The sequence below is a fragment of the Arabidopsis thaliana genome, chromosome 4 (genome assembly GCF_000001735.4).
Source record: "Arabidopsis thaliana chromosome 4, partial sequence".
Lineage (NCBI taxonomy): Eukaryota > Viridiplantae > Streptophyta > Magnoliopsida > Brassicales > Brassicaceae > Arabidopsis > Arabidopsis thaliana.
The window spans coordinates 11,435,837-11,459,226 of NC_003075.7; the positions used below are offsets into that span (position 1 = coordinate 11,435,837).

The 23,390-nt window shown below is 35.9% G+C and overlaps 7 protein-coding genes and 2 long non-coding RNA genes across 13 annotated transcripts; 3 read left to right on the plus strand and 6 right to left on the minus strand.

Moving 5' to 3' along the window:
* Positions 1 to 489: 489 nt before the first annotated feature.
* Positions 490 to 3,670, minus strand: NDB3 (NAD(P)H dehydrogenase B3). 2 transcript variants are annotated; one of them, NM_001341491.1, is made up of 10 exons: positions 3,402 to 3,670; positions 2,801 to 3,068; positions 2,513 to 2,716; positions 2,185 to 2,435; positions 1,900 to 2,116; positions 1,699 to 1,803; positions 1,329 to 1,604; positions 1,096 to 1,217; positions 845 to 964; positions 490 to 746 (listed from the first exon to the last, which is right to left on the minus strand). In NM_001341491.1, the coding sequence occupies exons 1-10, from the start codon at positions 3,488 to 3,490 to the stop codon at positions 659 to 661; spliced, it is 1,740 nt and encodes a 579-aa protein (NP_001329575.1). In that variant the 5' UTR covers positions 3,491 to 3,670; the 3' UTR covers positions 490 to 658. The 2 variants fall into 2 exon arrangements, with proteins under 2 accessions (NP_001329575.1, NP_193880.5); NM_118269.6 differs by having other exon boundaries at positions 562 to 746; positions 2,513 to 2,719; positions 3,402 to 3,593.
* On the minus strand, positions 3,570 to 4,001 carry AT4G07010. The gene has a single exon (NR_142076.1). It is a non-coding gene; the product is annotated as an other RNA (long non-coding RNA).
* Positions 4,002 to 5,041: 1,040 nt separating this feature from the next.
* Positions 5,042 to 6,067, minus strand: AT4G21500 (uncharacterized protein). The gene has a single exon (NM_118270.3). It carries the CDS (start codon positions 5,874 to 5,876, stop codon positions 5,229 to 5,231), a length of 648 nt encoding a protein of 215 aa, NP_193881.1. The 5' UTR covers positions 5,877 to 6,067; the 3' UTR covers positions 5,042 to 5,228.
* A 423-nt stretch (positions 6,068 to 6,490) lies between these two features.
* Positions 6,491 to 6,731, minus strand: AT4G07015. Its single transcript, NR_142077.1, has one exon. It is a non-coding gene; the product is annotated as an other RNA (long non-coding RNA).
* Positions 6,732 to 10,012: 3,281 nt separating this feature from the next.
* On the minus strand, positions 10,013 to 11,593 carry FBS2 (F-box family protein). Of its 2 annotated transcripts, NM_118271.3 has the most exons (3): positions 10,794 to 11,593; positions 10,638 to 10,712; positions 10,013 to 10,563 (listed from the first exon to the last, which is right to left on the minus strand). In NM_118271.3, exons 1-3 carry the CDS (start codon positions 11,187 to 11,189, stop codon positions 10,357 to 10,359), a joined length of 678 nt encoding a protein of 225 aa, NP_567629.1. In that variant the 5' UTR covers positions 11,190 to 11,593; the 3' UTR covers positions 10,013 to 10,356. The 2 variants fall into 2 exon arrangements, with proteins under 2 accessions (NP_567629.1, NP_001329456.1); NM_001341492.1 differs by having other exon boundaries at positions 10,013 to 10,712; positions 10,794 to 11,499.
* On the plus strand, positions 11,172 to 11,616 carry AT4G21515 (uncharacterized protein; the record flags this gene model as incomplete). The annotated part of the gene is made up of 3 exons (NM_001341493.1): positions 11,172 to 11,406; positions 11,456 to 11,558; positions 11,601 to 11,616. 3 exons carry the CDS (start codon positions 11,172 to 11,174, stop codon positions 11,614 to 11,616), a joined length of 354 nt encoding a protein of 117 aa, NP_001329451.1.
* AT4G21520 (Transducin/WD40 repeat-like superfamily protein) lies at positions 11,593 to 14,735 on the minus strand. Of its 2 annotated transcripts, NM_118272.5 has the most exons (14): positions 14,366 to 14,735; positions 14,182 to 14,244; positions 14,013 to 14,065; positions 13,835 to 13,915; positions 13,666 to 13,739; positions 13,490 to 13,572; positions 13,286 to 13,392; positions 13,048 to 13,190; positions 12,917 to 12,964; positions 12,649 to 12,701; positions 12,313 to 12,397; positions 12,099 to 12,165; positions 11,890 to 12,012; positions 11,598 to 11,799 (listed from the first exon to the last, which is right to left on the minus strand). In NM_118272.5, exons 1-14 carry the CDS (start codon positions 14,539 to 14,541, stop codon positions 11,678 to 11,680), a joined length of 1,278 nt encoding a protein of 425 aa, NP_193883.2. In that variant the 5' UTR covers positions 14,542 to 14,735; the 3' UTR covers positions 11,598 to 11,677. The 2 variants fall into 2 exon arrangements, with proteins under 2 accessions (NP_001328473.1, NP_193883.2); NM_001341494.1 differs by having other exon boundaries at positions 11,593 to 12,012; positions 14,366 to 14,726.
* On the plus strand, positions 14,716 to 20,171 carry APC4 (Transducin/WD40 repeat-like superfamily protein). The gene is made up of 19 exons (NM_118273.8): positions 14,716 to 14,984; positions 15,069 to 15,180; positions 15,395 to 15,486; positions 15,642 to 15,725; positions 15,919 to 16,158; positions 16,499 to 16,579; positions 16,750 to 16,901; positions 17,056 to 17,216; positions 17,306 to 17,406; positions 17,483 to 17,557; positions 17,677 to 17,856; positions 17,972 to 18,054; positions 18,132 to 18,230; positions 18,540 to 18,644; positions 18,932 to 19,070; positions 19,202 to 19,420; positions 19,518 to 19,670; positions 19,750 to 19,831; positions 19,929 to 20,171. The coding sequence occupies exons 1-19, from the start codon at positions 14,907 to 14,909 to the stop codon at positions 20,024 to 20,026; spliced, it is 2,334 nt and encodes a 777-aa protein (NP_193884.6). The 5' UTR covers positions 14,716 to 14,906; the 3' UTR covers positions 20,027 to 20,171.
* Positions 20,172 to 20,289: 118 nt separating this feature from the next.
* On the plus strand, positions 20,290 to 23,387 carry SPHK2 (Diacylglycerol kinase family protein). Of its 2 annotated transcripts, NM_001341495.1 has the most exons (11): positions 20,290 to 20,724; positions 20,800 to 20,922; positions 21,015 to 21,115; positions 21,389 to 21,461; positions 21,587 to 21,673; positions 21,769 to 21,846; positions 21,971 to 22,041; positions 22,169 to 22,432; positions 22,562 to 22,684; positions 22,790 to 23,245; positions 23,332 to 23,387. In NM_001341495.1, exons 1-10 carry the CDS (start codon positions 20,394 to 20,396, stop codon positions 22,982 to 22,984), a joined length of 1,446 nt encoding a protein of 481 aa, NP_001320021.1. In that variant the 5' UTR covers positions 20,290 to 20,393; the 3' UTR covers positions 22,985 to 23,245; positions 23,332 to 23,387. The 2 variants fall into 2 exon arrangements, with proteins under 2 accessions (NP_001320021.1, NP_001190787.1); NM_001203858.2 differs by lacking the exon at positions 23,332 to 23,387 and having other exon boundaries at positions 20,376 to 20,724; positions 22,790 to 23,148.
* The last annotated feature ends 3 nt before the right edge of the window (positions 23,388 to 23,390 follow it).

Genomic DNA, 23,390 nt, shown 5'->3' on the forward strand with positions numbered 1-23,390 from the left:
TTCACTCTAAAAAATAGTAGATCATTTTTATCCTTAGTATAAAGTAATCTTATTATTTTTAGTATCCTAGCTAGCAGGCTAACGTGTAAAAAATTTAACGATATGAATCGGGAGTGTATGGTGGTTGATTTGAATTAATATTTTTGGTTGCCTTTTACCTAGAAAGAAGTTATAGGTAAGTTTGCGATTTTAGTCGAGGTCAAGGAGAGTAGTGGTTTGGTAGGTTAGGTTTTGTTTTTAGTTTTACTAATAGAAAGATGAACAATTTAAGTATTACGTGTTGCCAGAAGATTCTCCTATTTCTTTCTCCCATAATTGATACTGTATCATGTAAAGGGAATTAATTGTCAAAATCTAAGGACAACAAAAGTTCTAACATTGTATTATTTTTATTTTTTTCTGACTAGCTAGGCGACATATCTTGTAATGTTAAACGTTATTCTATAAGAAAAGCAGTAGATTATATTCTTTGTGAAATTATACTCCAATCTCCAGCAATATAAATATATCAATTTCACGTACCAATTCCAAAAACAGAAGTAACCAAATGAAGTTTAACATCTTCCCGTTGTTATGCTTTTATTTGAAAGTAAAAAACAAAAAGCAATAAGACTATCCATGATAATTCAAACGAGAGAGTAAGAGAGACATGAGATTTTCAAATGCGACTTGAATCCCTCCCGAAGATGAATCGTCTCATCCAGTCTGAGACCACCAGGACTCTCGTTCGCCAGCTCACTTGCTTACTGTATTATTAAAAACAAAAACTTGTAACCAAAAAGTTACAAAAAAATACAAAAATCATATGAATACATTTCGTATTTCATTAGTCATTTAACGTTACCTAGCGTAAACGGAGTACCACAGCCATTGACTGCTGTGTCCTATCGAAACCCAGTCTCCTGGAAGTTGCGCCGCGGTTTGTTCGCCTCCTAATGGAGCAAATTGTCCCAAATGTCTATACCTGTATAACATATATATTCATTGTCTCATGTCTCCTTACTATAAAGTATATAATCAGTATTGAGAAATTCACAAAACATGCAATCTCAAAAGTGACTAAAGCCTCCTAAGATGCAGATACTAGGAACCAACCTGAAGGGACGGAAGCGGTGACGACCTTCTCCTCTAATCCTAATGGGACCTTCAGGATTCTTCTCGCATACTTCCATACGATCAAAGCATTTTGCAAGGTAAGTCCCTTGTTGAGCAGCGACCTTATAAAGCCACCAGACAAAGGATGAGAAAGCAAACAAAGTGTGTGAGTGTGAGTGTGTGACACTTGTGACCGAAGATAAAACTTTCAAGTAAGTAAAAACAGAACAAACCTGTCCTGTCGCTGGTAGAAGCTTCACTTGTGAGTCAACTTGACAAAGAGCTGATTTAAGTTCTTCTATATCGAGTTCGACAGACTTGTTGGAACCATTCTCAGCTTGTGCTTGTTTTAGAAGATCGGTAATGCCATGCATACCTTTACTCTTCAAGTAGAGCTCCACTTGAGGGTATCTATCACATATGTCACTCATTACTTCATGAAATTCTTTCATTGTCAGTGTTCCTGAATTTTCCTTATCTGCTTTCTTGAATATAGCAGCTATGTCTTCCTGTACAAAAGCCATAACAATCCAAAAGTATAAGAAACAGAGAAACCCTATACACAAGCGAGCTCATTTTTATCTAGGTTCTGAATTTGGTTACCATGACTTTTCTCTGGTTGATTGTTGCACAATCACCAAGTGCATATATATTATCACATCCTTCAACACGAAGCCATTCATCGGTTGCTAAAGCACGTCTATTGCCCTGGAATTTACAAGAAATCATCTTATAGACCGAGTTGATAAAGCTCGTTCACTATGAAAAAATATGAGCATTATCATTAGACCTTTGGCTACTCACCTGACCAATTTGTTTCATAAAATCTTTGATCACAGGACGAGTCCCAATACCAGTTGACCAAACAATCATTCCATAAGGAATAGTTGAGACCTCTCCTGCTTTGGTTTTTGCAGAAATTTCCTTATCATTCACTTTGACCACCATAGAACCTAATTTCACATCAATACCATCTCTAGTAAATTTTTCTTCAGCAAACTCTGTGATTCTCTTGTCAAACCTGTCAAACCATAGGACATGAGCTAATCTTCGATATAGATCAAAAGTTTAAGAGTAAGAAAATCTCACATGGTCAAGATGTGGTCTGCAGCCTCTAGAAGAGTGATCTGCACTAAGTTTTTGGCTTTAGGATATAGTTTGACTAGATCCTCGTTAACAAAATCATGAAGCTCAGAAGCAAACTCAACACCTGTTGGTCCACCACCAACAACTACAAAATGTAGCATTCTCTTTCTCTCTTGTTCGTTTAGTCCAGGTAAACTTGCCTTCTCAAATGAATCAATGACAGTACTACGAATTCTCTGTGCATCTTCAACCTCCTGCAAGCCAACCGCCATATCTTAGAGACATGTCAAAAAAACCATAAATGTAACTAGTGGAGCAAGAATGTTGTTACTTTGAGGAAATGACAGTTCTCCTCCACGCCAGGAATGTTAAATGTGTTAGACTGAGCTCCAGTAGCGATTACAAGGTAGTCATAGTCAACATCAAACTCTTTCTTCCCTTTCGAATTCACGCCTTGTTTTGATCGGCAGTAAACTTTCTTGCTTCCTGGATCAATTTTGAAACATTCTGCCTCCAAGAAAGACATCTCAACATTCTGCTAGTTAAGACACAAGACAAAGGTGGCTTTAGTTTTTGTATGGCAGCCATTATAAGGAGGGATTAAGAGTGTAGTACTTACCTTTCTTGCAATGTTGCGAATAGGTTCAACAACGCTGCGAGCTTCAACAGTTCCACAAGTAACACTAGGTAACAAGGGAGTGAAAGCAAAGTAGTTTCGAGGAGATATAACCTGAACCTCATAAGAAGAGTTATTCAAAGTCTTCAAAAAACTTGCTCCAGCCCATCCAGTTCCGAGCAGCACTACTTTTCTCTTCCTGGTTTTAGTTTCAACACCATTGTTGCTATATGATGGATTTGCCTCAGAGTAAACTATAAGTCCCCCACCACTATGAAACAAGAAATAATAATTAGAACAGAACATAAGATCTAAAACAGCCATCTATATTTTTGATTATGAATATCATCAGCTCTGCTCTCGTAAACACAGATTTCGATCTAACGTATATGACAAGTAAACATAACAAGACTCTGTTGCATACACGGGAAAACAAAATTTTGCGAAGGAAAAGTCTCATGACGCAGATCAATTTATGGCAAAAGCAAAAGGAGGATACGTTCAGAATACAGAACAGAGTAAATTTATAGAGAAGTACAAAGTTTCAAATAGAGAAATTCAAACGTGAAATACAGATGAATCGGCGAAGAGATGGTACACTGACCTGATGGTGGAGACGACGAGAATTTTGGAGAGAGAAGGATAATCATGGAAAGCTTGGGATAATCTTTCGAAGTAGGCGAAAGGTCTCATAATTTCTCTTGATGTGCGATTCAGTCTCCAAGAACGAATTGGTTATTCTCTGCTTACATAGAGATCGAGAGCCGAGAATCATGGAGAAAGGAGAAGAAAGAATGATGTGGAGAGGCCAAGTGGGAGAAGGAGAGTGACGATAATTCTGTTTTGATGCTAACCGTTTTGGTTGGACACGTGTCAATGCAATGGACAAAAGGAAAATGAGAAATAAGGAAATTAGAAAAGCTGAGCCAACAAATAGAGAGGAGGAGAAACAGAAACTCGTGTCGTTTTCCAGCTTTTTGGTTTGACTTGACGGCCACGGCAAGAGTTCTTGTCCATGTGCTTCTTTTTTTATCATATCGGTATTGAACCTTTAATGAAGAATTAATAAAAATGTGATGCATCTGCGTTTTGCATAATGTAAAATTATTGTTTTCTGATCGTTGTCGCATATGTCTCTTTGCGATTTGATACATATAACTCTCCTTGTAATGACTCCAATACAAAGTAAACGAGAGAGAAGCAAAGAGGATCAAGTTCAGTAAGCAAGAAGACAATGTTGGCTACCTATGACATCGAGCACTTCTTATTAAGCTTAAAGTTTTGCTTCCTATGATGTTTGTATATTATCTAGTCAATAGAATAAGTTAGGATGTGACTTAGGAATAGGCTATTAGCCAACTTGATCAAATGACAAATATTTTTTAAGTCTACTACACGTCTACAACCAAGGGTCGTGAGTTAAAATGGATGACTCATTTTAAGACTCTAAGACAACATTATTACACGCATAGCGTTGATGATTACAGGCAAGCCAAGCTTAGACTTGTGACCACTCACAGCTACATTCATTTAATCGGTTGCTTTTGTTACAAATACTGTATGTTCAATAAGGCCCAATTATTTGTTTAGATTTTCAAGAATTTTTTTAGCATAAAAAAGGGCCCAATTTTGTTGTTGTTTAGTATGAAAAAGGCCAATTTTTAAGATTTATTCAGGAACTCTGAATTCATTAAGTCTGCCTTGATTGCATATGTTGGTTTAATTTGTTATCATGTGACACTCATTTCTACATGTTTTATAATGTTGTTTTATGTCATTGCTTTGTGGGAACAACAATACGCAGAAGAAATCCAATGAGCTATTCATTTGACAACATAGATGAAATATATGTTGATTTGATCTGCGAGATCTCAATCACTCAATACAAAGCAATTGAATATATATATATATATATATATATATATATATATATATATATTATATATATATTTATGTAATGTATTTAATCCATAATGTTACTCTGGTAATACAACTCATAAATAAGTATACAATTTAATTATAAAAGTATTAAAAACAAAGTATACAAGTTAACTGGTTTCAAATGGTAAAGAAAAAAAAAAGTTTTTTTTTTTCTTTTCAAATTGGTGTAGATATGGATAGTTTCAGTTTCATTTTTGGATTATTAATTAAATTCTGCGTATATATATTACTCATTTTCAGCTTTAAAAAAAAAAAAAAACTTTTCTTAAAAATTCGACTTTTAAATTCCAGATCATGTTAAATCGGAGATTAATTAATCCTTGTGTAAAAAGTTGAAAATTGAATTACACTCGTATAATAATATTTACACAAATGATATTCGTATAGAAAAAAATGAACAACCATTAATTGTTGCTTCTTTTTCTTTCTTTCTAATCGGAAAAATGCTTTCTAATCGGAAGCACAAAGAGAATCATCATCTTCTTCTTCTTCATGGAAAAAGATCGATCTCGATCAAACCATCTTCCTCTGCATGAAAATCAATCTCTGTTTTACTCATCATCTTCCTATTATGGCTATAATGATCGAGCTTTATCTCAATCAAACCTTCACATCCTATTCCACCCTCGTCTTCTTCCCATCTGAATCCCATATTTTCCGGCGAGTTCCAGTCACCGATTTCCGGGAAATTGAATTCTGACGAGGAAGCAGAATCCGATTCCGAATCTGATTCTGGGTAACAGAGTGACAACGATGGGAATCTCTCCATTTTTCTAAACCGGGTCGGATCTTCTTCTTCTTCTTCCTCTTCTTCATCTTCGTAAGCTTCGTGAATCACTTCCAATGGTGCTCTCAAGTTCCATTCCACAAAACCACCCATCAAATCGGATTCACGAACCAGAAAAACCTTAGGTTCTTCAGACTCCTCGTAGCTTTTATCGGGTTGGGTGTTAGGTTCTCGGGTCGATCCGAGACGGAGAAGAGAGAGAAGGAGAGCTCCGGAGATGAGAAGAACAGGGGAGAGAAAGATTCGAAGCAAATCATTGGGGAAATAGATGAGGATTAGACTGTAGAGAGTTATGAAAATGGAGAAGAGAGGATGAGAGAAGAAGAAGACTTGTAGAGTTTCTTCTTCCATGGCGTGACGGTGTTTCGAAGCTGAGAGAAAGAGAAAGACTTTGGTGGTCGTTGCATTTAAAAGCCCCGACGAGGGTTTTGGTTTTGTCTTTTTTTTTTAAAACAGTTTAGTAGTCAACAGATATTAAATTCTTCATTAAATTCCATTTGTTTCAAACATTGAATTTTTGTTTATAAAAAAGAATATTTTAGAGGGTGTATTCAAGATAGAGGATGTATTCAATCTTGTATGTTGAATGATTTGAGTTAATTAAGTTTTTTCTATGATTTTGGGTGGATTTAAGGAAATTGTTATGATTTATTGTAAAATTCTCCCAAATTCCACCTAAAACCATGCAATTTAAAATTATGTATTTCTTAACTAAGGAAATATACTTAAATCTCTTAATGTCATTAAAATTTCAATCCTTAAAATCTATAAGTATATTTTCAAATCATTATTTCAATAACATTAGATTTTATTAAAACTTTTAAAATATATGATTGAATAACATTGAATTTGTTACTTTAACACAAATCACTCAAATCTTATCTTTGCTTTTTAAGAGTAAATAAATTAGCTAGCACCATTGAAAAAGCAGTTAAGGTCATTTGGGTTAGGATACGAAGTGGTCTTCCGAACCCTCCAACATTTAGACAAAACAGTGATGACATTCATATTATTATGGATGTTGCGCATTCAAAAATGCATATAACTTTCCATGACGCATAAACTAGTTTCCAGGTACGTATGACGGTTTGAAGTTTTCCAAGTGAGATTTACGCATAAGGGTTTTGGGAGGTGCACGTATTGCGCGTCCTATGCACATCAGCTTTCCTCTACGTGGTGTGGAGCGTTAATATACTTTCATGTTTGTTGGTTTGAGAATTTCTCATAAGAGCTATTTGCCGATATTCACCGGAGGTCTCTTAATGATAATGCAAGAAATACATGGTTTAAATGATAGTAACGGAAGAATATTTTTCAATTTAACCCATACAGACATAGTGACGTATTGTTCTTGATTCTGACAAAGGAATTGAGAATTGATTTTCTTGCTTTGCTTTGATTCTTGGGGTGTTGGTTCGGGAAATGTGAAAGCTTTAAAGTGCGTATGACAAAGGCAACGAATATTTAAATACAAATTTAGCGTCTCATGAAAACTATTAATGGACAAAAGTGAAAATAAAGTTAAGACAAAAAGTGGAAATATTTCTGAAATGTTATTACAAGTTATACTGTACAATATATATATATTCTCTTGGAGATCAAAAGTTTACCATCAGATGATAACGCTCTATGTTCTTTCCATTTATGTCAGTTCTAACGTTTTTTTCTGTTTCAAAATAAGATATTGTACTGTATTATTTTTGGTTTCAATGTAACCTTTGACATAACATATTGAACTTAACTTTGTGTTCAACTGATTATCTCTAGTAACTAGACAGCTTAGACTAATCTAACTATGATTAACTTTTAAGAATTATTTGTAGGAGGCATAATCAGCCAATCAGGCGATGATACATGTAATTTACCCAAATAACTAGATTAACTAATTTAACTGTTTCGTTACCGAGATAACCATGTGGTCCCCCAACAAAGGCTACAAGAAACAGTAGTATCAATTTCAAATTACATTCAAAGTGTCCGTAACTTCGTAAATTGAGCTAAAATTTCATCAAATTTCACCAAGTCTAATGGTTGAATCTAATGACTCGCGAGAACAAAATAGTAAAAAACAATGACTCACTCACTAAACGGTAATAAAGAAAATATATTGGTATAACCAATAATTAAGTATTAACTAGAAATACAAACTAAATATATAGATTGATATATAAAAATGTTCCTCCGCATATGAAATATAGTTGCATGCATGGTGTCATTCCTTGGCGTTCATTTTCATCACACAACATGTCTTTTCCATCTTTTGCATTCAATTATTTTCTCTTCACATCTAATTTTTTATCTTGTGTTTTTTCTCTATAAAGTTTTGAGTAATAATGAATGATCAAACAAAGCAAAGTAGTTACGCTTTATGTTTGTTGAGAAAGAGAAAGGTGAAAGGCCTGAAAGGTGGTAGTTGTGTGGCAGTGGGAGTGGTTCTTTTGCAAATGTCTTCCTTTTTTTTAATTGAACCAAAATAAAAGGTCTTCCTTTTTTATTTATTTTATTAATAAGAGTATTTCTTTCTTTTGTGTGTTATATACATTTTTAATATTTTTGGAGATTATGAACATGTGAATTGATCAAAATGTGGTATAGAGTAGTAGAGATTTGGCATGGATGTTTCACTTTTAGTTAGGTTTGGTTTCCAAATAGTATATATATTTTTTCTTTTCGATTTGTTTGGTTTGGAATGAATATCTTTGCCAACTAAACTGTTTTGGTTTTGAATTCGACAAATTTTTATTTTAGTCCAGCTCAATATTTAATTTGCACCTATTTTCGGGTCATGTTTATTTTTCAATCCGAAAAAGTTTTGTTCTTAACATATTATCTTATTTAGAAAGAACTTCAAACGGGATTAATAATGTTACATCGCAGAAAAGTTAATAGAAAGAAAAAAAAAAGCAAATCGCAAATGTGTGCTGAGCCAATTAGTACGCCAACTTAAGCATTACATAATCTACGGATTAAACTTAAAGAAAAGAACTGGATCAAACATATATACTGTTGAAAAACTCGTATATTTCCGCTGAGAAATAGAATAAAATGAAGCAAGGCAATCATATTAACCTACGATAAATAAAGTCACACAAAGCATATCCAAACATAATTACTCAATTATTAGCCGCAAGTAGAACTATATGACGATAAAATATGTTTACCTTAACCTAAAAAGGTCTATACTGAAAATTTGTCGAGGGTTAAGTTACAAAATTGAATATAATTAAAGATTTTGGTTATGATGAAGAAACTGCTGATTGGACTTAAAGCTTTTGGTTTCTAGATTATTTGACCTATATTTATAAATAAATATAGGGTTATTGACGCAAGAAGCAGTGACTTTATATAAAGTCGACAAAATTAATCAAAGTTTTGATGATTAGGGAGAATGGACCCAAAGGACATAAACCACGTGACTTGGAACTGTTTTGGACCGACCAAACCCATCATCTAGGCTTGACTTCCACGGAATCGTTTTCAAAATTGGATGTCCAAAAGTTTTTAAAGCAAATGAACGATTAGTTTTTGGATTGTGATATAATATATAAAGAGAAACTAAGACATCACTTTCTTCTTCATTTTTCCTCCTTGGGTCTCTTTCAATGTATGGGTTAAAGTGGAAACAAAGCTATTCCATTTAGATAAATGATAATGAGAGGTAGAGATGCATATGGGAATGTTGACGTATTGATAAAATGTAAATCTTGATAAAGTTGGAGTTAATCATATATTATTCAAATCGTTTAGTGGAAATACATATATCTAGTAGAGATAATAGGATCTATCCAACAAGTAACATGCATCGGAATCATAGATAGCTACATAAAAAATAGTTATCAATGTTAAGTTGAAAAATAGGCTAGAAAAATGAATTAGAACTCCATTATAGGTGATATTAACATAAACTCAAAAACAATTTTAGTTTTTCTTGTTGGTTTTCTAGTTTTCCGGCAAAAACATGAATAGTGGGTAATATAGTAGAAGACAACGACCTTTCATTAATTTTGATGCCAGTGACACCGTCAGAATCTCATCTCCAATGTCCAGAGACAGAGAAAGAGAGTCACAATCGAAAAAGAGCTTTGTTGTATAACAATAACATGATAAGTGTAAACTGTTAAGTTGCCTAACTTTTAAATATCGTATGTTATTTTAAAGAAATTGTTTTGGTCAAAGTTGCTGTGCATGCACCATCGTATTAAACGTCTGATTACTCATTTCATTTTCTTTGATAATTGGGCTTTCACCGAAGTAAAACTAATCATAAATTATGATTCATGAATATGAAGGGGTCTTTAAGAGTGCAACGGATTAATATCTACCTGTGACCTTGAATCAGTAACATGCAACCACTGGACTTCTTAATATGGAGTTGTCACTTTGTATGATCGATAATCAAATTTTGTCTCTGGAGGAATTTTGCTGAGTACACAATCGCAATGCATACAAGTTTCGGTGATATAATTTAATATACTTGTCAGAATTGGTTTATTTATGAAAAATTTTAGATTCATTAAATGTGTTGACATAAGAATTGATAATCTTTATTGCAATGCACCCTAAGACAAAATCAAAACCAAAACCTTGGATACTCTGACTCTGACTAAATCCCAAAAGACTAAAATACATGTATAGGAAAAGACCATTTCAGTTTCCAATGTCTGCAAAATGAATTTATATACAAAAATCATCAGTAACCCTAACTTTTTCTGAATCAAATGCAAACTAATCTAAAGAATAACCATCATAGAGAATTTCACAGTGGTAATCAAAGTGAAGTGTGTGAAAACACTTAGCCACTAGAATCAAAGCATTTACACATATCATTTTTTCATGTAAACAAAGCCGCAGAGACGCTAGAGAGTTGCTCTTTCCTCTTAGCCTTGGTCCATCGATAGTGCCTCGGTGCATTAGGAGGCTCTATGTCGTCCTCTTGATGCCTGGAATCCGAAACCTCCTCGAGATCGATCGAGTTTCGAAAAGCTCGAGTCTTTTTAGGTGTGGTGTACGCAAAATGTAACGTTTTTGCTACCAAACTCTGTTATAGTTCAAAATTGCTATGAGAACATTGCATCAATCAAAACTCAAATGATGAGAAAAAATGGAACTTACAGCTTCTCTAATCGATTTAGATACAAGTTTTAGACTCTTGAGATCCTCATGATCAACACCACAAATGACTCGAATCTGTAAAAAAAATAGATCATTAGACCATAATCAAATCGAATTCATCAGATTAAGAAACTTAAACCAAACTAAAATTTTTACCAAGAGATCTTGAGGGAGACACTCAAGTCGAGATTTCTCAGAGGATGAAGAAGAAACAATTGTTATTCTGCTTCGTTGTCTCTTCAACGAACTCTTCACCGGCGGCGATTCAGATACTACCGGAATCTCAACGGCCGATCTAGATAGAGATTCACGCACACAACTCGAAATCAAAATCCTTTTCCTCCCTAATCCTCGCGTGAACCTCACTGATCCTAATCCTAACTCTAATTCCTCTTCCTCGCCGTGAAATCTAGCATTAGAGGTCATCACGAACCCTCTCTTCGATAACGCCATTGTGCTTCTTTTGAGAAACAGATTCTCCGAGAACCACTCAACTACTTTAACAGCACTGGAGAAACAAAATTCACCGATGAAATGGAGATAATGGATCATTTAGAACGCCAAAAACAGAGCAAAGTAGAGAAAAAGAGAGAGAGAGATTTGCTGAAGAATATAAGCTCCGATTCGACACGTGGTGATTTGTTATTGGACAGCCGTCATTGGCGTTTTGTGTTTCGATCAGTCCAAGTTGAGTTAAGCTTCTTCGGTATCAGTCAGTTAGTACAAGATAAACCCACTTTATTCGGGAGGAAATATCATGAGTGTGCGGGTTCATAATGAGTGTTTTGTCCATTGATTGTTGTGACGTGTATGCTTAGGTAGCTTGAACGGTGTGAATTTAATGAGCAGAGGAAGGGTTGTGGTTTTTAAAATAGAAGAGTCCCACTTGAGCTCATCGGATTCTGAAACATCTGGAGATAAGTATGGGAATTTGTTTTTTTTTTGTTTTTTGTTTTTGTTAAGAATATGCTTTGGATAAGACTAATAAAATAATATTGTTTCGATTCTTTTTTTCTAACGTAGCTTTTAAAAATTAAAATTTATGTTAAAACTATTTCTTCGGTGACATTTTGGAGATGAGACTCGCTTGCAACGCCATTGTTTTCATCATAAGTATTGTCCTCTACGTAGAAACTCCAGAGAGATACACAGTTCTCATCAGCTGTGTGAGCAAAAAGAGAAAGGAACGATTAGATTGTGTGTCTTTAACATTGATGGGAGAGGAACTAATTAGCGTTTTAGTGTAATGTACCTTTCAATTGAAGCTCGTTCTTATCTTCACCATCGTCATCATCTGGAATTGCGAAACGTCTGTGACCAGAGGATGTAGCAGCCATTGGAAGGTAAGGGTGGAAAGAGAAAGCATTGACGGTATCTGCATTAATCGAATGGAGTATATATGCCAAAGTCAGGATCTCATCAACAATTGCAGAAGCTACTGAAGAACTAAGTGTTAGCTACCTGAAGCAGCTTGATATCCAGAAACCCAGTTTCCGGTTTGTAAATCGTACATGTGAACAAGCCCATCCTGGAATACAAGACAAAGAGGAATGAGAAAATGGTTACATGATCTAACCATAAGAGTGTTAACAGAGGAAAAAAGATTGCTTGCAGTTTTATAGTTAATGAAAAACAAAAGCTCAGGCATTAGAAAGGATAGGAAGATCAAAAGTACCTGACCACCGGTACCTAAATGTCGACCACATGGCTCAATATCAAAGAATACACGCTGGTTTGTGTTCTCAGTTGCTCTGTACAATCTGATCACACATATAAATGATCCATTTCAAACACATGTCAACATTATAAGAGCTTCAACATCTACCATTTCTCAAGCTAAGACTTCTATTAACTTGAACATTGATGTAACGTTAATCTTAAGCTGCTCATGGCTCATTAAGCATTAATCTTGTTTACAGCACTTGTTCTTGCTTCTAGATTATATTGTAAAACAAGTATGAGCTTAGAAACCAAAGACTACCCAAACCAAAATAAAGAAGTAAATACTCACTTATAGACTATTTCAACAGATTTCCGAATATCCCAGCAAAGAATGTAAGGATCCTGAAAAAGAGCAAACAAAAAAGAAACATTTTTTTGGTGAGGTTAGGACAATTCATCATCCTATTACATATCATACTCTAATATTGGACACCAACGAGAATATCTCTGGACAGACGATACTTTCCTCCAAAAAGGGTTATCCTTAAAATGGAAGTCAAGTTGCGATATAATATGCTCAACATTCAGAGGGTAAAATGTTTATAACAGTATGTTACCTTGCGACCTCCTGTATATAAATAGTTCCCATCCTTTGAAAACTGGACCTAAAAGCCACCAAAAATTCGATCAATAATTGGATCATATCCCAATGGACAAAAATAAGGCACATTTAGTGGTCAATGCTTACATGTGTAACACCGCCTTCTTGACCATGTAAAACATACAATAGCTCCATGTTGTCTTCTCTATAAATCCCAGTAGTTTGCCCGTAAGACCCCACAGCCAACATTCCAGAATTAGTTGGGGAGAAAGCAAGAGTAGATAATATACCTGGAAATTATGAACCAGTTAAGGTTGTTCTTGTTTCTGTATAATCTGTAATAATATTGTTATGCAGCGTCTGAGTGGAAAAGAAAGAAAAAAACCTGCTTGGCCCTCTTTGTTTTTCTGTAGAGTTGAATACTGCCTAAAATCTCTTCCAGGACGATGAAGATCAAACACTCTGATGGAGCTGTTGTAACCAGCAAAGATCCTAAAGACATAACACAGGCAAATGAACATAGACCACTTTTAATCAATTCTTTACCGTGTGGGAAGATGGATACAACTTAGATGAAGTTTTTGCTTACTTGGTTCCATCAGGATTGAATCCAACTGAAAATGCAGCAGTTATTTCATCCATAGCATCATAGGCCCGGTATGTGCATCGAAGCTGACATTGTGTTATTCACATGTAAATAAACAAAAAAGGATGGTAGAAAAAATCTCCAGTAAACATGTTAAGTTTCATGGAAAAAATCAGCACCTCACCAGAAGTACTATCCCAAAGATGTATCGGATGGTCTCTAGTGGAGGTAGCGAAGACGCATGTTAAAGGGTCTGATATCAATCAGTGAACAGCCAAAATCAGTAATTCAACTGATGAAATCATTAAGCCAAAAAATTGAACCCCTTATGATGAGCTTATCTATTACCTGAAACTGACATGTATGGATACCAACAGAAATCATAGACAGATTCACCCTCATTCACTAGAAGACTCGCACCATACGAATCTACAATTCCAATAAACACACCATGAATCACAAAATTACTTCACACATATTTTACAGCATTTGCCACAACATACAAATGCTAGATGGAAAAGCTAACCTTCTTCAGGGACTGGCACTCCATAGCCATTAGAATCCCCTCCATCTTGTGGCCTGATGGGGCAAATTTGCAAAACTAAAGATTCAACAGAGAACTAAAACTACACAAACATACAAAATTATTGATACTTAAGCTACAAAAATATTTCAATTGAAATTATTCAACTTACAGATGAAACAGACTAAGTGTATTATCTTCAGAGCTTGCAAGGAAACATGAACCATCAGGTGACCTATATAAGAAACAGTAACAAAATCAGTACCTCAAAAGTTAGGCAAAAAGAAAAAACCAAACTTTGAGAAAGAACAAAACTCTACTCAAGAGATTGATTTGAAACAAGAAGAAAAGGGTACCACTTAAGACCCTTGAGGAAATTATTAGGGTTTCGAGCTGTCCTGAACTGCTTAGAGAAATGGTGCGTTCTATAAGGAGAGACATCAAATCTCATAGTAGGCCAGGATGATTTTTGTTCTCCTGATTCTACCTTAAGTCCACCATTTTCTTCTGCTACTGCTTCTTCTTCACCCATCTTCTTCGTCAGAGCTTCTGGAAAAAAGCAGCAGAGAGAGGTTTACTTTCGTTCTAAACCCCAGTCAAAATCTCCAAAACCTGAACCAGGTTTTCAATCTCAGACCGACAAATTGAACCGAACTTAAACCAAAAACCGGATTAGGGATTTTGATTGGAATTTGGAAGAAAAGCCCGCCAGGTTTGTCATTAGTGCGTCTCTCTCTTCTCCCGGCGGATCGGCGAATCCCGGCGACCACCGTCTTCTTTCCTTTATCCACTCTCTACAGCTTTCTTCTCAAGTGTTTCTCTCTAGTTACTTCCTTCCTACAGCTTTGCTAGATATTGAAAATTAGAATATTAACCCCTAATCCCAAAAACCTCGGAATGTCGGAAATGGCGAGTGACGAGGAAGAAAATATCATTCCTTTCCAGCTCCAGTTCGACAAGCCCATACCTTTTCAGGTTTTGGTTCTACTCCTGCTCAAAGTTCGTGTCTTTTTTATGCTTTTAAGGATTTAGATGTTTATATATGTTCAATTTCATTAGATTAAGATAGCTGAGTGGAACCCGGAGAAGGATTTACTGGCAATGGTTACTGAGGACTCCAAGATTTTGCTGCATCGGTTCAATTGGCAGAGATTATGGACTATTTCGCCTGGTAAAGTTTCTCTCTTTTGTTCACTTTGTTTGATTTAAAGTAGACAATTTTGATTACAAGATGGTTTGTGATTATTGTATTCCTTAACTTTCAGGCTTGATGAAAATTCGTTTGTGGAACTTAGTTATTTGCTGAAATTGAAAGTGGAATGCAATTTGAAGTAGGTTGTCAATAGTTCTGGTACTAAGTGTATTTCCTTTCTTTTGGTTTATAGGAAAGCCTGTTACTTCTTTATGTTGGCGTCCTGATGGCAAAGCCATAGCTGTTGGGCTCGAGGATGGAACCATTTCACTTCACGATGTTGAGGCAAGTATAGATTGAAACTAATCCATGTTTTACATGATGACGTTGTTGATAGCCTAAATATTCCTTTTTAAACTTTGCTGTATAGAAACTAGTATTATGTTTTATTTATAAAGGATCATGCTGATCAAAAAGTTGGTAATACTCTTTTCATGCAGAATGGGAAGCTATTAAGGAACTTGAAGCCCCATGATGTAGCTGTCGTGTGTCTTAACTGGGAGGAGGATGGACAATCCAATACTGTATGTTTTCTCCTCTGACTAGTTGTACAAGAACTCATGTTTGGTTGCGGTATCTATATTTGTGTTGACAAACTGAGAAAGTTTCTTTTACCAATCCCAGTTGAAGCATCTATTCTCTTAGTTTTTTTTTTCACACCCAACTCTTATAGTTATTTGAGCTTGTGCTTACTTTTTCTTAGAGTTTGGTTTACAGGATGAAAGTGGTAATTTCTCAGTTTATGAGGACCGGACCTCCCGTTTTTTTCCTCCTGCTCCAAGACCTCCAAAGATGCCTGGACTGGTAGCTGGTGACTCCAGTTTCATGGATGACGGTGAAGACTCTTTGGCAGAGCTATCCAATACCTCATTCCGGAAGTTTAACATTCTTTGCACTGGTGATCGTGATGGGAACATATGCTTCAGTATATTTGGAATATTTCAGATAGGAAAGATTGTAAGTCGCTCTTTTGACTGTAAGTAATTAGTAAGCCGTAATTATCCATTCATGTATTATGGTTGATGATGCTTCATCATCTTTCCATTCCGCTTGCATATAGAATTGCAGGATGCTTAATGAATTTCAACACTATTTCTACATGGAAATTATTTTCTGAGATCCTTAATTGTTCGTTTATAACAAGTAATTAATATTGTTAGGAGTAAAGTTTACGGTTTGTAAGTTTCTTATTTCTTTTCTAGCTATGAGCAATATTCTCTTAGTATAATTTTAATTTAAGTCTTCATTTCTCTTGTTTCATGTGTTTGCTCTGCTGCTCTTGCATTACCATGATCAGAACATACACGAGCTGTCTCTTCCTGTGCCTCATCTCGATGAGCATGCCTCTTGCAAACTATTTAATGCTTCCATTTACAAGGTACTTGGATCCTTTCAAGAGCCACGCTTTCCAAATGATATAAATGGCCTCTCGTTATTTCTCATGTCTCAGACTGTTAATGTCTGTTGTGGAAACAAAGAAAGGAGAGCTTGGTAGATGATAAGGAGTCTTTAGATTCAAATTAATTATTTGTATATTTCATTTCTTAGGTTGCTCTGTCAAAAGACCTTTGCCGTCTGGTAGTAATGTGCACAGGAGAGCTTAAGGATTGTGATATCAAGCCAAGAGAGGAAAAAATAAATGTTCAAGATCTGCCTGGTTTACATTGCCTTGCAATGGACACATCTATATTTTGGAAAAGGTAATACACCAAACCTAGCTATACTTTGCCGCTGCTTCTTTCTTTTGTTCCTTCTCATTGTTTTAAATCTTGATTTTAATAACCTTTAATAATTGGCACTGTTTTTCTGCCTTACATCTGTCATATTCGTTATCTCTTCTAATTTTTATCTCAGGAAATATGAGCTTCATCAGGTTGCTCAACAAGCTTCTAACATTGAAGATTTGACCGAGGTTATTCGAGCATCCCTGTCAGTTATGAACAAACAATGGGCGGATGCAATGAAAACTTTTCATGAAAAGTTTCATTCTCTTTCCACCTTGATCATTGATAATGGTATTTGTCACTATCAGTTTGTTGGTTGAGGTTTTTCTCTTATGCTTAATTGCTTATAGATTTACAGGGCTTTGTTGCTTTTCTACTAGGACTGGAATCATCTCCTCAAGAAGAATTTCTTAGCCTTTTGGGTGGTGCACGAATAAGCCCAGCGCTTAATCAGTTTTTAGTTAACTCTCTTGGCGAAGTGGTAAGCTTTACTTGTTTGATCTTCTTCAGGGTACTAGTTTTATCATATTCCACTAAGTAGTTCTCTTGTTCAGTAGGGTGTGAAGCGTGTTTTAAAGTCAGTATGTGGTACAGGAAAAGAGCTTCAGCAGGTTGTCCTTGACCATCTTCAGGTACAGTATTCTTTACATTCCTGAAAATGGAGTTATAGTTTTTAGACTAAGTAGCGTTTATTTATACAGCTAATACTTTTTAGATAGAGTTTTGTCACGAATTAAGCTTTCTTTTTCAGCCTGCAGCAGAAATTATCGGATTCAGGATAGGTGAATTAAGAGGTCTATCGAGGTGGCGTGCACGGTACCAAGGCATTGGTTTGGATGAGATGCTCCTTAATGAAGCCACTGAAAATACTGGTCTGCTACTTGTACAAGTGCAACGGTTTATGATGGTACTATCTTCTGTTGTCCAACAGGTACAGAGGCGTGCAGTTCTTTTGACACTGAAAATCATAGTTATTTAGTATGTTGGCTGTCCCATGTTTCCCACGCAATGGTCATTTCAATAGAATTATAAACTTTTTGTTTCAGTTCTCAAATTTCTTCAACTGGCTCGTCAGAAGTATAAAGTATCTTATGCAAGAACCGAATGATCAGCTTTTGTCATACAACAGGTATGCACATGTGTTTTTATGTTGTTAAAGGTGTTAAAGCCAAATCTTTGCAGTTACATGGTTTGTTTCTGTGGCAGTGAACTCCTTGTGGTATTCTTGAAGTTCTTATATGACCAAGATCCTGTGAAAGACCTCTTGGAGCTATCTGAAGCTGGTGATGACATTGAAATTGATCTGTAGGTCAACTCTTTCTATGTCTGTGCTTTTACCTACCTTTTCTGATCACTTATCTTGTAGTCGAGCAGAATCTCTGTCAGGTTACCTAAAATTTTTTAAGCCATTTATAACCACATACAATAGGGGTAGTCCAATGTGATAATACGAATGAAATCCGAGCAGGTTTCTCTAACCACACTAAAACGAAATTCAGATATGGGTAATGTGTGTGCGTTTGTGAAGCATGAAGTCCATTGTATCATCCCTAGCTGTTCATTCACTTTGTTTTACTTCATTTCATTTAAACTCTTAATGTTTTAATGTCCCAGCAAAACCATCGGAAGAGTCAAAGAGTTACTTCAGTTTGGAGGGTTTTCAGAGTGTGATTTTCTGCAGAGGACATTGGCTAAGGAATTCCAACACATGGAGTCTAGGTATTTTCTTTACATCTTCACTTCTTAAAACATAAAGTTTCTTAAAAATGCTGCATCATGGAGCACAACGTTGGTAAACTGATACGTGTAAAAGGCTATGGTAGAGACAAAGGTCCGATACCATGGCTGCCTTGGCATTTTGAAATACAACATGAACAACCATATTTATGGTATTGGAGTTTACTTGCAAAACAAAGTGTGCTGAGTCTTTATAATCTGGACATACTTTCTCATGGCTTTCTCTGACTAGACGTCAAATTCTGATTTTAATGCTTTAACAATTTTAGCTTCAAGATGGCTTTTCAAATGCCCTTTACAACAATATCAAGAAAGATATCATGTATGAAGTTGTTGCCTCTTTGCCCTCTTCAGTTGTCAACAACGCAAACACCTACAACAATTCCCATGTCTCTTTCCTTCTATAAGGTACTTGCAGCAACAATCTTAATGCACTTTATTATGATCCCATAGGGCATCCTTAGGAAGAGATTGCTGATTGCTATCTCCAAAGTCTTCATTTGCTCCTGATATACTAAAGTCTCTGTTTGCTTGTGCAGAATGAACTTTCTGATGATACACCTTGTCAAAGTGGGTACACTGATTACATATCTTTTCAAGTCCCCGATGAGACCTTCCCAGAGATTTCAAACTGTATTGGCATAGCTAAGGGTTATAAGCAGAATTCCAACAATGAGAAAAATGGTTATACTTCTCTGGAAGCCGTTTTGTTATCTGTACCTAATGGCTACACTTGTGTTGATTTGTCTCTCTACAAGGTGAATACTCATTCTCTTCTGCAACAATGGTTGATTTAATTGGTATATTTTTTCTTTTGGAGTTGCCTTGTAAATCCTGTGTCTGATTTTGAAACAGGATAAAGAACTGGTTTTATTATTGAATAAGACAAATACAGATTCCGAAGGCTCGGGAGAAGCATGCATGATGGTTGTACAAACTGGTGACCTCGCATTCATTTCCATTTCAGGATCTAGTTCTCTAAACCAGTGGGAGCTAGAGGATTTGAAGGTATTGCTAATTTCAAGCATTAACATCGACGTTTGTTTTAAAATTAGTGAAGTTTATGTAAGAACTTATGCATCTCCAGGGCTCGATTGTGAACCTGGAAATGGAGAATGAAAAGGTTCGCAAAGTACCACATTCTGTCATTGCTCCTCTAGCAGTAAGCGGTAAGAGCTTAATTTTCTGTCTTTTCTTCTTCTTCAAACTAGAAATGCTTTTTCAAAATCATGAAATAATTTGCTTAATTATTTAAAATTCTTACAGCTTCAAGAGGAGTGGCTTGTGTTTTTGCTGAAAGAAGACGAGCTTTGGTGTACATATTGGAAGAAGATGAAGATGAAGAAATCTCTGATGAAAAGTAAACCTCCTCCAATGCCTGCTTTGATTGTTGTTTGTGTAGATTATTAAAGTTAAGAAACAGAAACTTGACTACTTGAAGTTGTAAACGGTGACGTTTTGTTAGTTAATGACTTCTTCTAATGTCTGTATCAGTCTCTTCTTTTCACACTTGCGTCATAATTAAAGAGGGTTACGCCACGTCAGCTCAGCCACTCGACAGGTTAAAGCGCGTGGTTGTCACTTCCCCTTTGATCAGACAAAGCTGACCAAAAAGGTGGGTTTTTTCAAAGTCCATTCTTTATTCTTAGCTCAACTAAGGAAGCAAGACGAAATTCTCTCTCTTTCTCTAAGCTCTACGCCACCGTCACGGAGGTTGTCTTGTTTTGTCTCATGGAGAATGATCAATTCATGTGTCCGACTGATATAATCACCGGCATAGTGTTTATTGATGGTGAATTGGCTATGTTGACTTTGACTGCCGACGGGGAGTTACGGTGGACAGAGTATGGACTCCGGCAGTATTTGTCGATGAAGAAGGATGTTCTTGGTTTCATCGTCGAAGGTAAGCAGATTAGAGTAAAAGCCGTGGTTGAGAAAGAGGCAGGAGGAATCTGCTGCGGACAATTTGGTGGAGACTTCGTGAGGAAAGATTTCGTCTTTGAGCCTCTCATCGATCAAAATGGATGGTGCTATAAGCTTCGTCAATACCTTGATTCTCTCGGTTAGTTTGTTGTTTCGAGAAAAAGTCGAAAACTTGTGTATCACTCAAATAGCTAAAACTGGAAATTTCGATTAGGTCGGCCAAAGAGATTGCTTGTGTTTGTGAACCCGTTTGGCGGGAAGAAATCGGCGAGAGAGATTTTTGTTAAGGAAGTGAAGCCTTTGTTTGAAGATGCTGATGTTCAACTTGAGATTCAAGGTTCCTTGGTTTCTATTTTTGTTTCTTTCTGGGGTCTCAAAAACTCTTTTTTTGGGAAATTAACAATGGATTACTTATGGTTGAGTCTTCAGAAACTAAGTATCAGTTGCATGCAAAGGAATTTGTTAAGTCCATGGATGTGTCAAAATATGATGGTATTGTTTGTGTCAGCGGCGACGGTATCCTTGTTGAGGTATGTAAGAAGTATACAGTTTCTCTATGTCAATTGTTTTTGGATAACTTAAATTGGAAGTGATGATGTGTGTCTTTCGTGCTATTCTCACCTGATTCAAACTAAAGGAATCTAGATTTCATGTCTAAAACGAAGTTAGAGCTTTTGAAGTATCTGCTAGAGGAAGCAATCTCTTGTTAAATTATATGTTTACTCTTTTGCTTAGGTTTGACTCTGGGGTTAAACAATCATTTTATTGTTGCTGATTCTTACACTTGGTTCCTAATTTAGTAGGTTGTAAATGGACTGCTCGAAAGAGCAGACTGGAGAAATGCCTTAAAATTGCCTATTGGAATGGTCCCTGCAGGTTTGTGAAACTTTAAATGCGATGGTTTTCGTTTTAGTAACAATGACGATATTCTAGATTTTCATACAAAAATTGATATCATGTGGATTAGAAACTTGTATAGAAATCATTTTACTTGACGGCAGGAACTGGTAATGGCATGATAAAGTCATTGTTGGACACAGTTGGGCTTCGATGCTGTGCAAATAGTGCTACCATTTCTATTATCCGAGGTTATGCTCTATCCTCCATGCCATAAAAAAAACATCATTCAGTACATTTTCCTTTTTCCTCAGTAATCAGTTCCGTAGCACATTAATTCTGTCAGGTCATAAACGTTCTGTAGATGTTGCTACAATTGCACAAGGGAATACCAAATTCTTCAGTGTCTTGATGCTTGCTTGGGGTATGCCAGTAAATTCTACTTCTTTTTGCTATGTCCAGAGTTCAGAAAGTTATTTGCAAATGAAAGTAATACATGAGCTTGCTGAACGTACTCTTTGTTGTATTGATTAGTCCATTTATTTCAGGTTTAATAGCTGATATAGACATCGAGTCAGAGAAGTTCAGATGGATGGGAAGTGCTCGTATTGACTTTTATGTATGTTTAGTTGACAAATTTGACAATTATTGCATTGCAGTTGTTAAATTGCTGGTGAGACTGTATGATTCTACCGGATGTTCTCTTATTGAACTGAAGGGATGTTTTTATCTTCTTGGATTTGCAGGCTCTTCAGAGGATAATATGTTTAAGACGATACAATGGACGAATTTTATTTCTACCGGCTCCTGGGTTTGAAGGCTATGGACAGCCAGCCAGTTGCAGTCTATACCAAGAGCCACATGTTAGTGATAAAGAGGTCGGGTACCAAGGACCTGAAACTAAATTTGAAGATCTAGAATGGAGGGAAATGAAAGGCCCATTTGTTACGATATGGCTTCACAATGTTCCCTGGGGTTCTGAGAACACTTTGACTGCTCCTGCTGCAAAGGTCAGTTACACATTTCTAACTAAAATATTGGATATTCTTTTGTTGAGCACCATCAAAAAGGCCTTCATAAGGTTCTTTTACTTGCAAAAAAACGTTAAAGCTTCTTTTGTATATGGTCTGATGAAACAGTTTTCTGATGGCTACCTGGACTTGATTGTCTTGAAAAACTGCCCTAAGCTTGTCCTGCTCTCACTTATGAGACAGACGAGTAGTGGAACACATGTTGAGTCACCATATATAGTGTATATAAAGGTTTGTCATCCAAAACCCCATATGGCTGAATTCTTTCATTTGACGGCTTCAATGTACCTTGTGACTATGCATTTGTGATTGACTAAAAAGCTTACTGTCGAAAAGGTGAAGGCATTTGTGCTGGAGCCGGGTGCACTTGTAGACGAACCAGACAAGGAAGGAATCATAGATTCAGATGGAGAGGTTTTGGCAAGAGGAAAAAGAACATATAAATGTGATCAAAAGGCCTTGATGTCTTACGACAAGCTTCAAGTAACAGTTGATCAAGGTTTAGCCACACTCTTCTCTCCTGAATATTGATAATGTTAACAATACTCGTGAGATGAAGACACATTCACATCATACTTCATAAACCTTGATTGACCTTTGATTTATCCTTTTTTGTAAATGTTATTCCCTTGTGGTTGTGTGTGTTATTTGATTGATACACATGTACAGTACATTACAGGAAATGAGAACCAGACAAATGTTTTGTGTGTTTCTTACAATTTATCCTAAGATTCTATAGAAAGATTGTTCTGTAAATTTTGTATAAGCCAGAGGGAGCTAGTACTTGCTAAGGTAAATGTTAAACTTTAACCATTTCTCATTGAAATTGTCAATGTTATTTACTATAAATCCTCACCATTTTTGACATTTTCTTGCAGGATTCCATTGTTTACCTGCAAATGAAGAATGCAAATCCAAATTTCACATCCTAACATGA

What these genes read in the sequence shown, in the direction of transcription:
- FBS2 (NM_118271.3), bottom strand. Translation starts at nt 11,189, where the DNA reads ATGATCCATTATCTCCATTTCATCGGTGAATTTTGTTTCTCCAGTGCT. An exon ending in GTCTCCCTCAAGATCTCTTG is followed by an intron (nt 10,713 to 10,793) that starts GTAAAAATTTTA and finishes TTTTTTTTACAG; the next exon opens with ATTCGAGTCATTTGTGGTGT. An exon ending in CTAAATCGATTAGAGAAGCT is followed by an intron (nt 10,564 to 10,637) that starts GTAAGTTCCATT and finishes GAACTATAACAG; the next exon opens with AGTTTGGTAGCAAAAACGTT.
- AT4G21520 (NM_118272.5), bottom strand. Translation starts at nt 14,541, where the DNA reads ATGGGTGAAGAAGAAGCAGTAGCAGAAGAAAATGGTGGACTTAAGGTA. An exon ending in AAGAAGGCGGTGTTACACAT is followed by an intron (nt 12,965 to 13,047) that starts GTAAGCATTGAC and finishes GGTGGCTTTTAG; the next exon opens with GTCCAGTTTTCAAAGGATGG. An exon ending in TATATACAGGAGGTCGCAAG is followed by an intron (nt 12,702 to 12,916) that starts GTAACATACTGT and finishes GCTCTTTTTCAG; the next exon opens with GATCCTTACATTCTTTGCTG.
- SPHK2 (NM_001341495.1), top strand. Translation starts at nt 20,394, where the DNA reads ATGGAGAATGATCAATTCATGTGTCCGACTGATATAATCACCGGCATA. An exon ending in TCAATACCTTGATTCTCTCG is followed by an intron (nt 20,725 to 20,799) that starts GTTAGTTTGTTG and finishes AATTTCGATTAG; the next exon opens with GTCGGCCAAAGAGATTGCTT. An exon ending in TGTTCAACTTGAGATTCAAG is followed by an intron (nt 20,923 to 21,014) that starts GTTCCTTGGTTT and finishes TTGAGTCTTCAG; the next exon opens with AAACTAAGTATCAGTTGCAT.
- APC4 (NM_118273.8), top strand. Translation starts at nt 14,907, where the DNA reads ATGTCGGAAATGGCGAGTGACGAGGAAGAAAATATCATTCCTTTCCAG. An exon ending in TTAACTCTCTTGGCGAAGTG is followed by an intron (nt 17,407 to 17,482) that starts GTAAGCTTTACT and finishes CTTGTTCAGTAG; the next exon opens with GGTGTGAAGCGTGTTTTAAA. An exon ending in TGTCTCTTTCCTTCTATAAG is followed by an intron (nt 19,071 to 19,201) that starts GTACTTGCAGCA and finishes TTGCTTGTGCAG; the next exon opens with AATGAACTTTCTGATGATAC.
- NDB3 (NM_118269.6), bottom strand. Translation starts at nt 3,490, where the DNA reads ATGAGACCTTTCGCCTACTTCGAAAGATTATCCCAAGCTTTCCATGAT. An exon ending in TTATGAAACAAATTGGTCAG is followed by an intron (nt 1,804 to 1,899) that starts GTGAGTAGCCAA and finishes TGTAAATTCCAG; the next exon opens with GGCAATAGACGTGCTTTAGC. An exon ending in CACCGCTTCCGTCCCTTCAG is followed by an intron (nt 965 to 1,095) that starts GTTGGTTCCTAG and finishes TATGTTATACAG; the next exon opens with GTATAGACATTTGGGACAAT.
- AT4G21500 (NM_118270.3), bottom strand. Translation starts at nt 5,876, where the DNA reads ATGGAAGAAGAAACTCTACAAGTCTTCTTCTTCTCTCATCCTCTCTTC.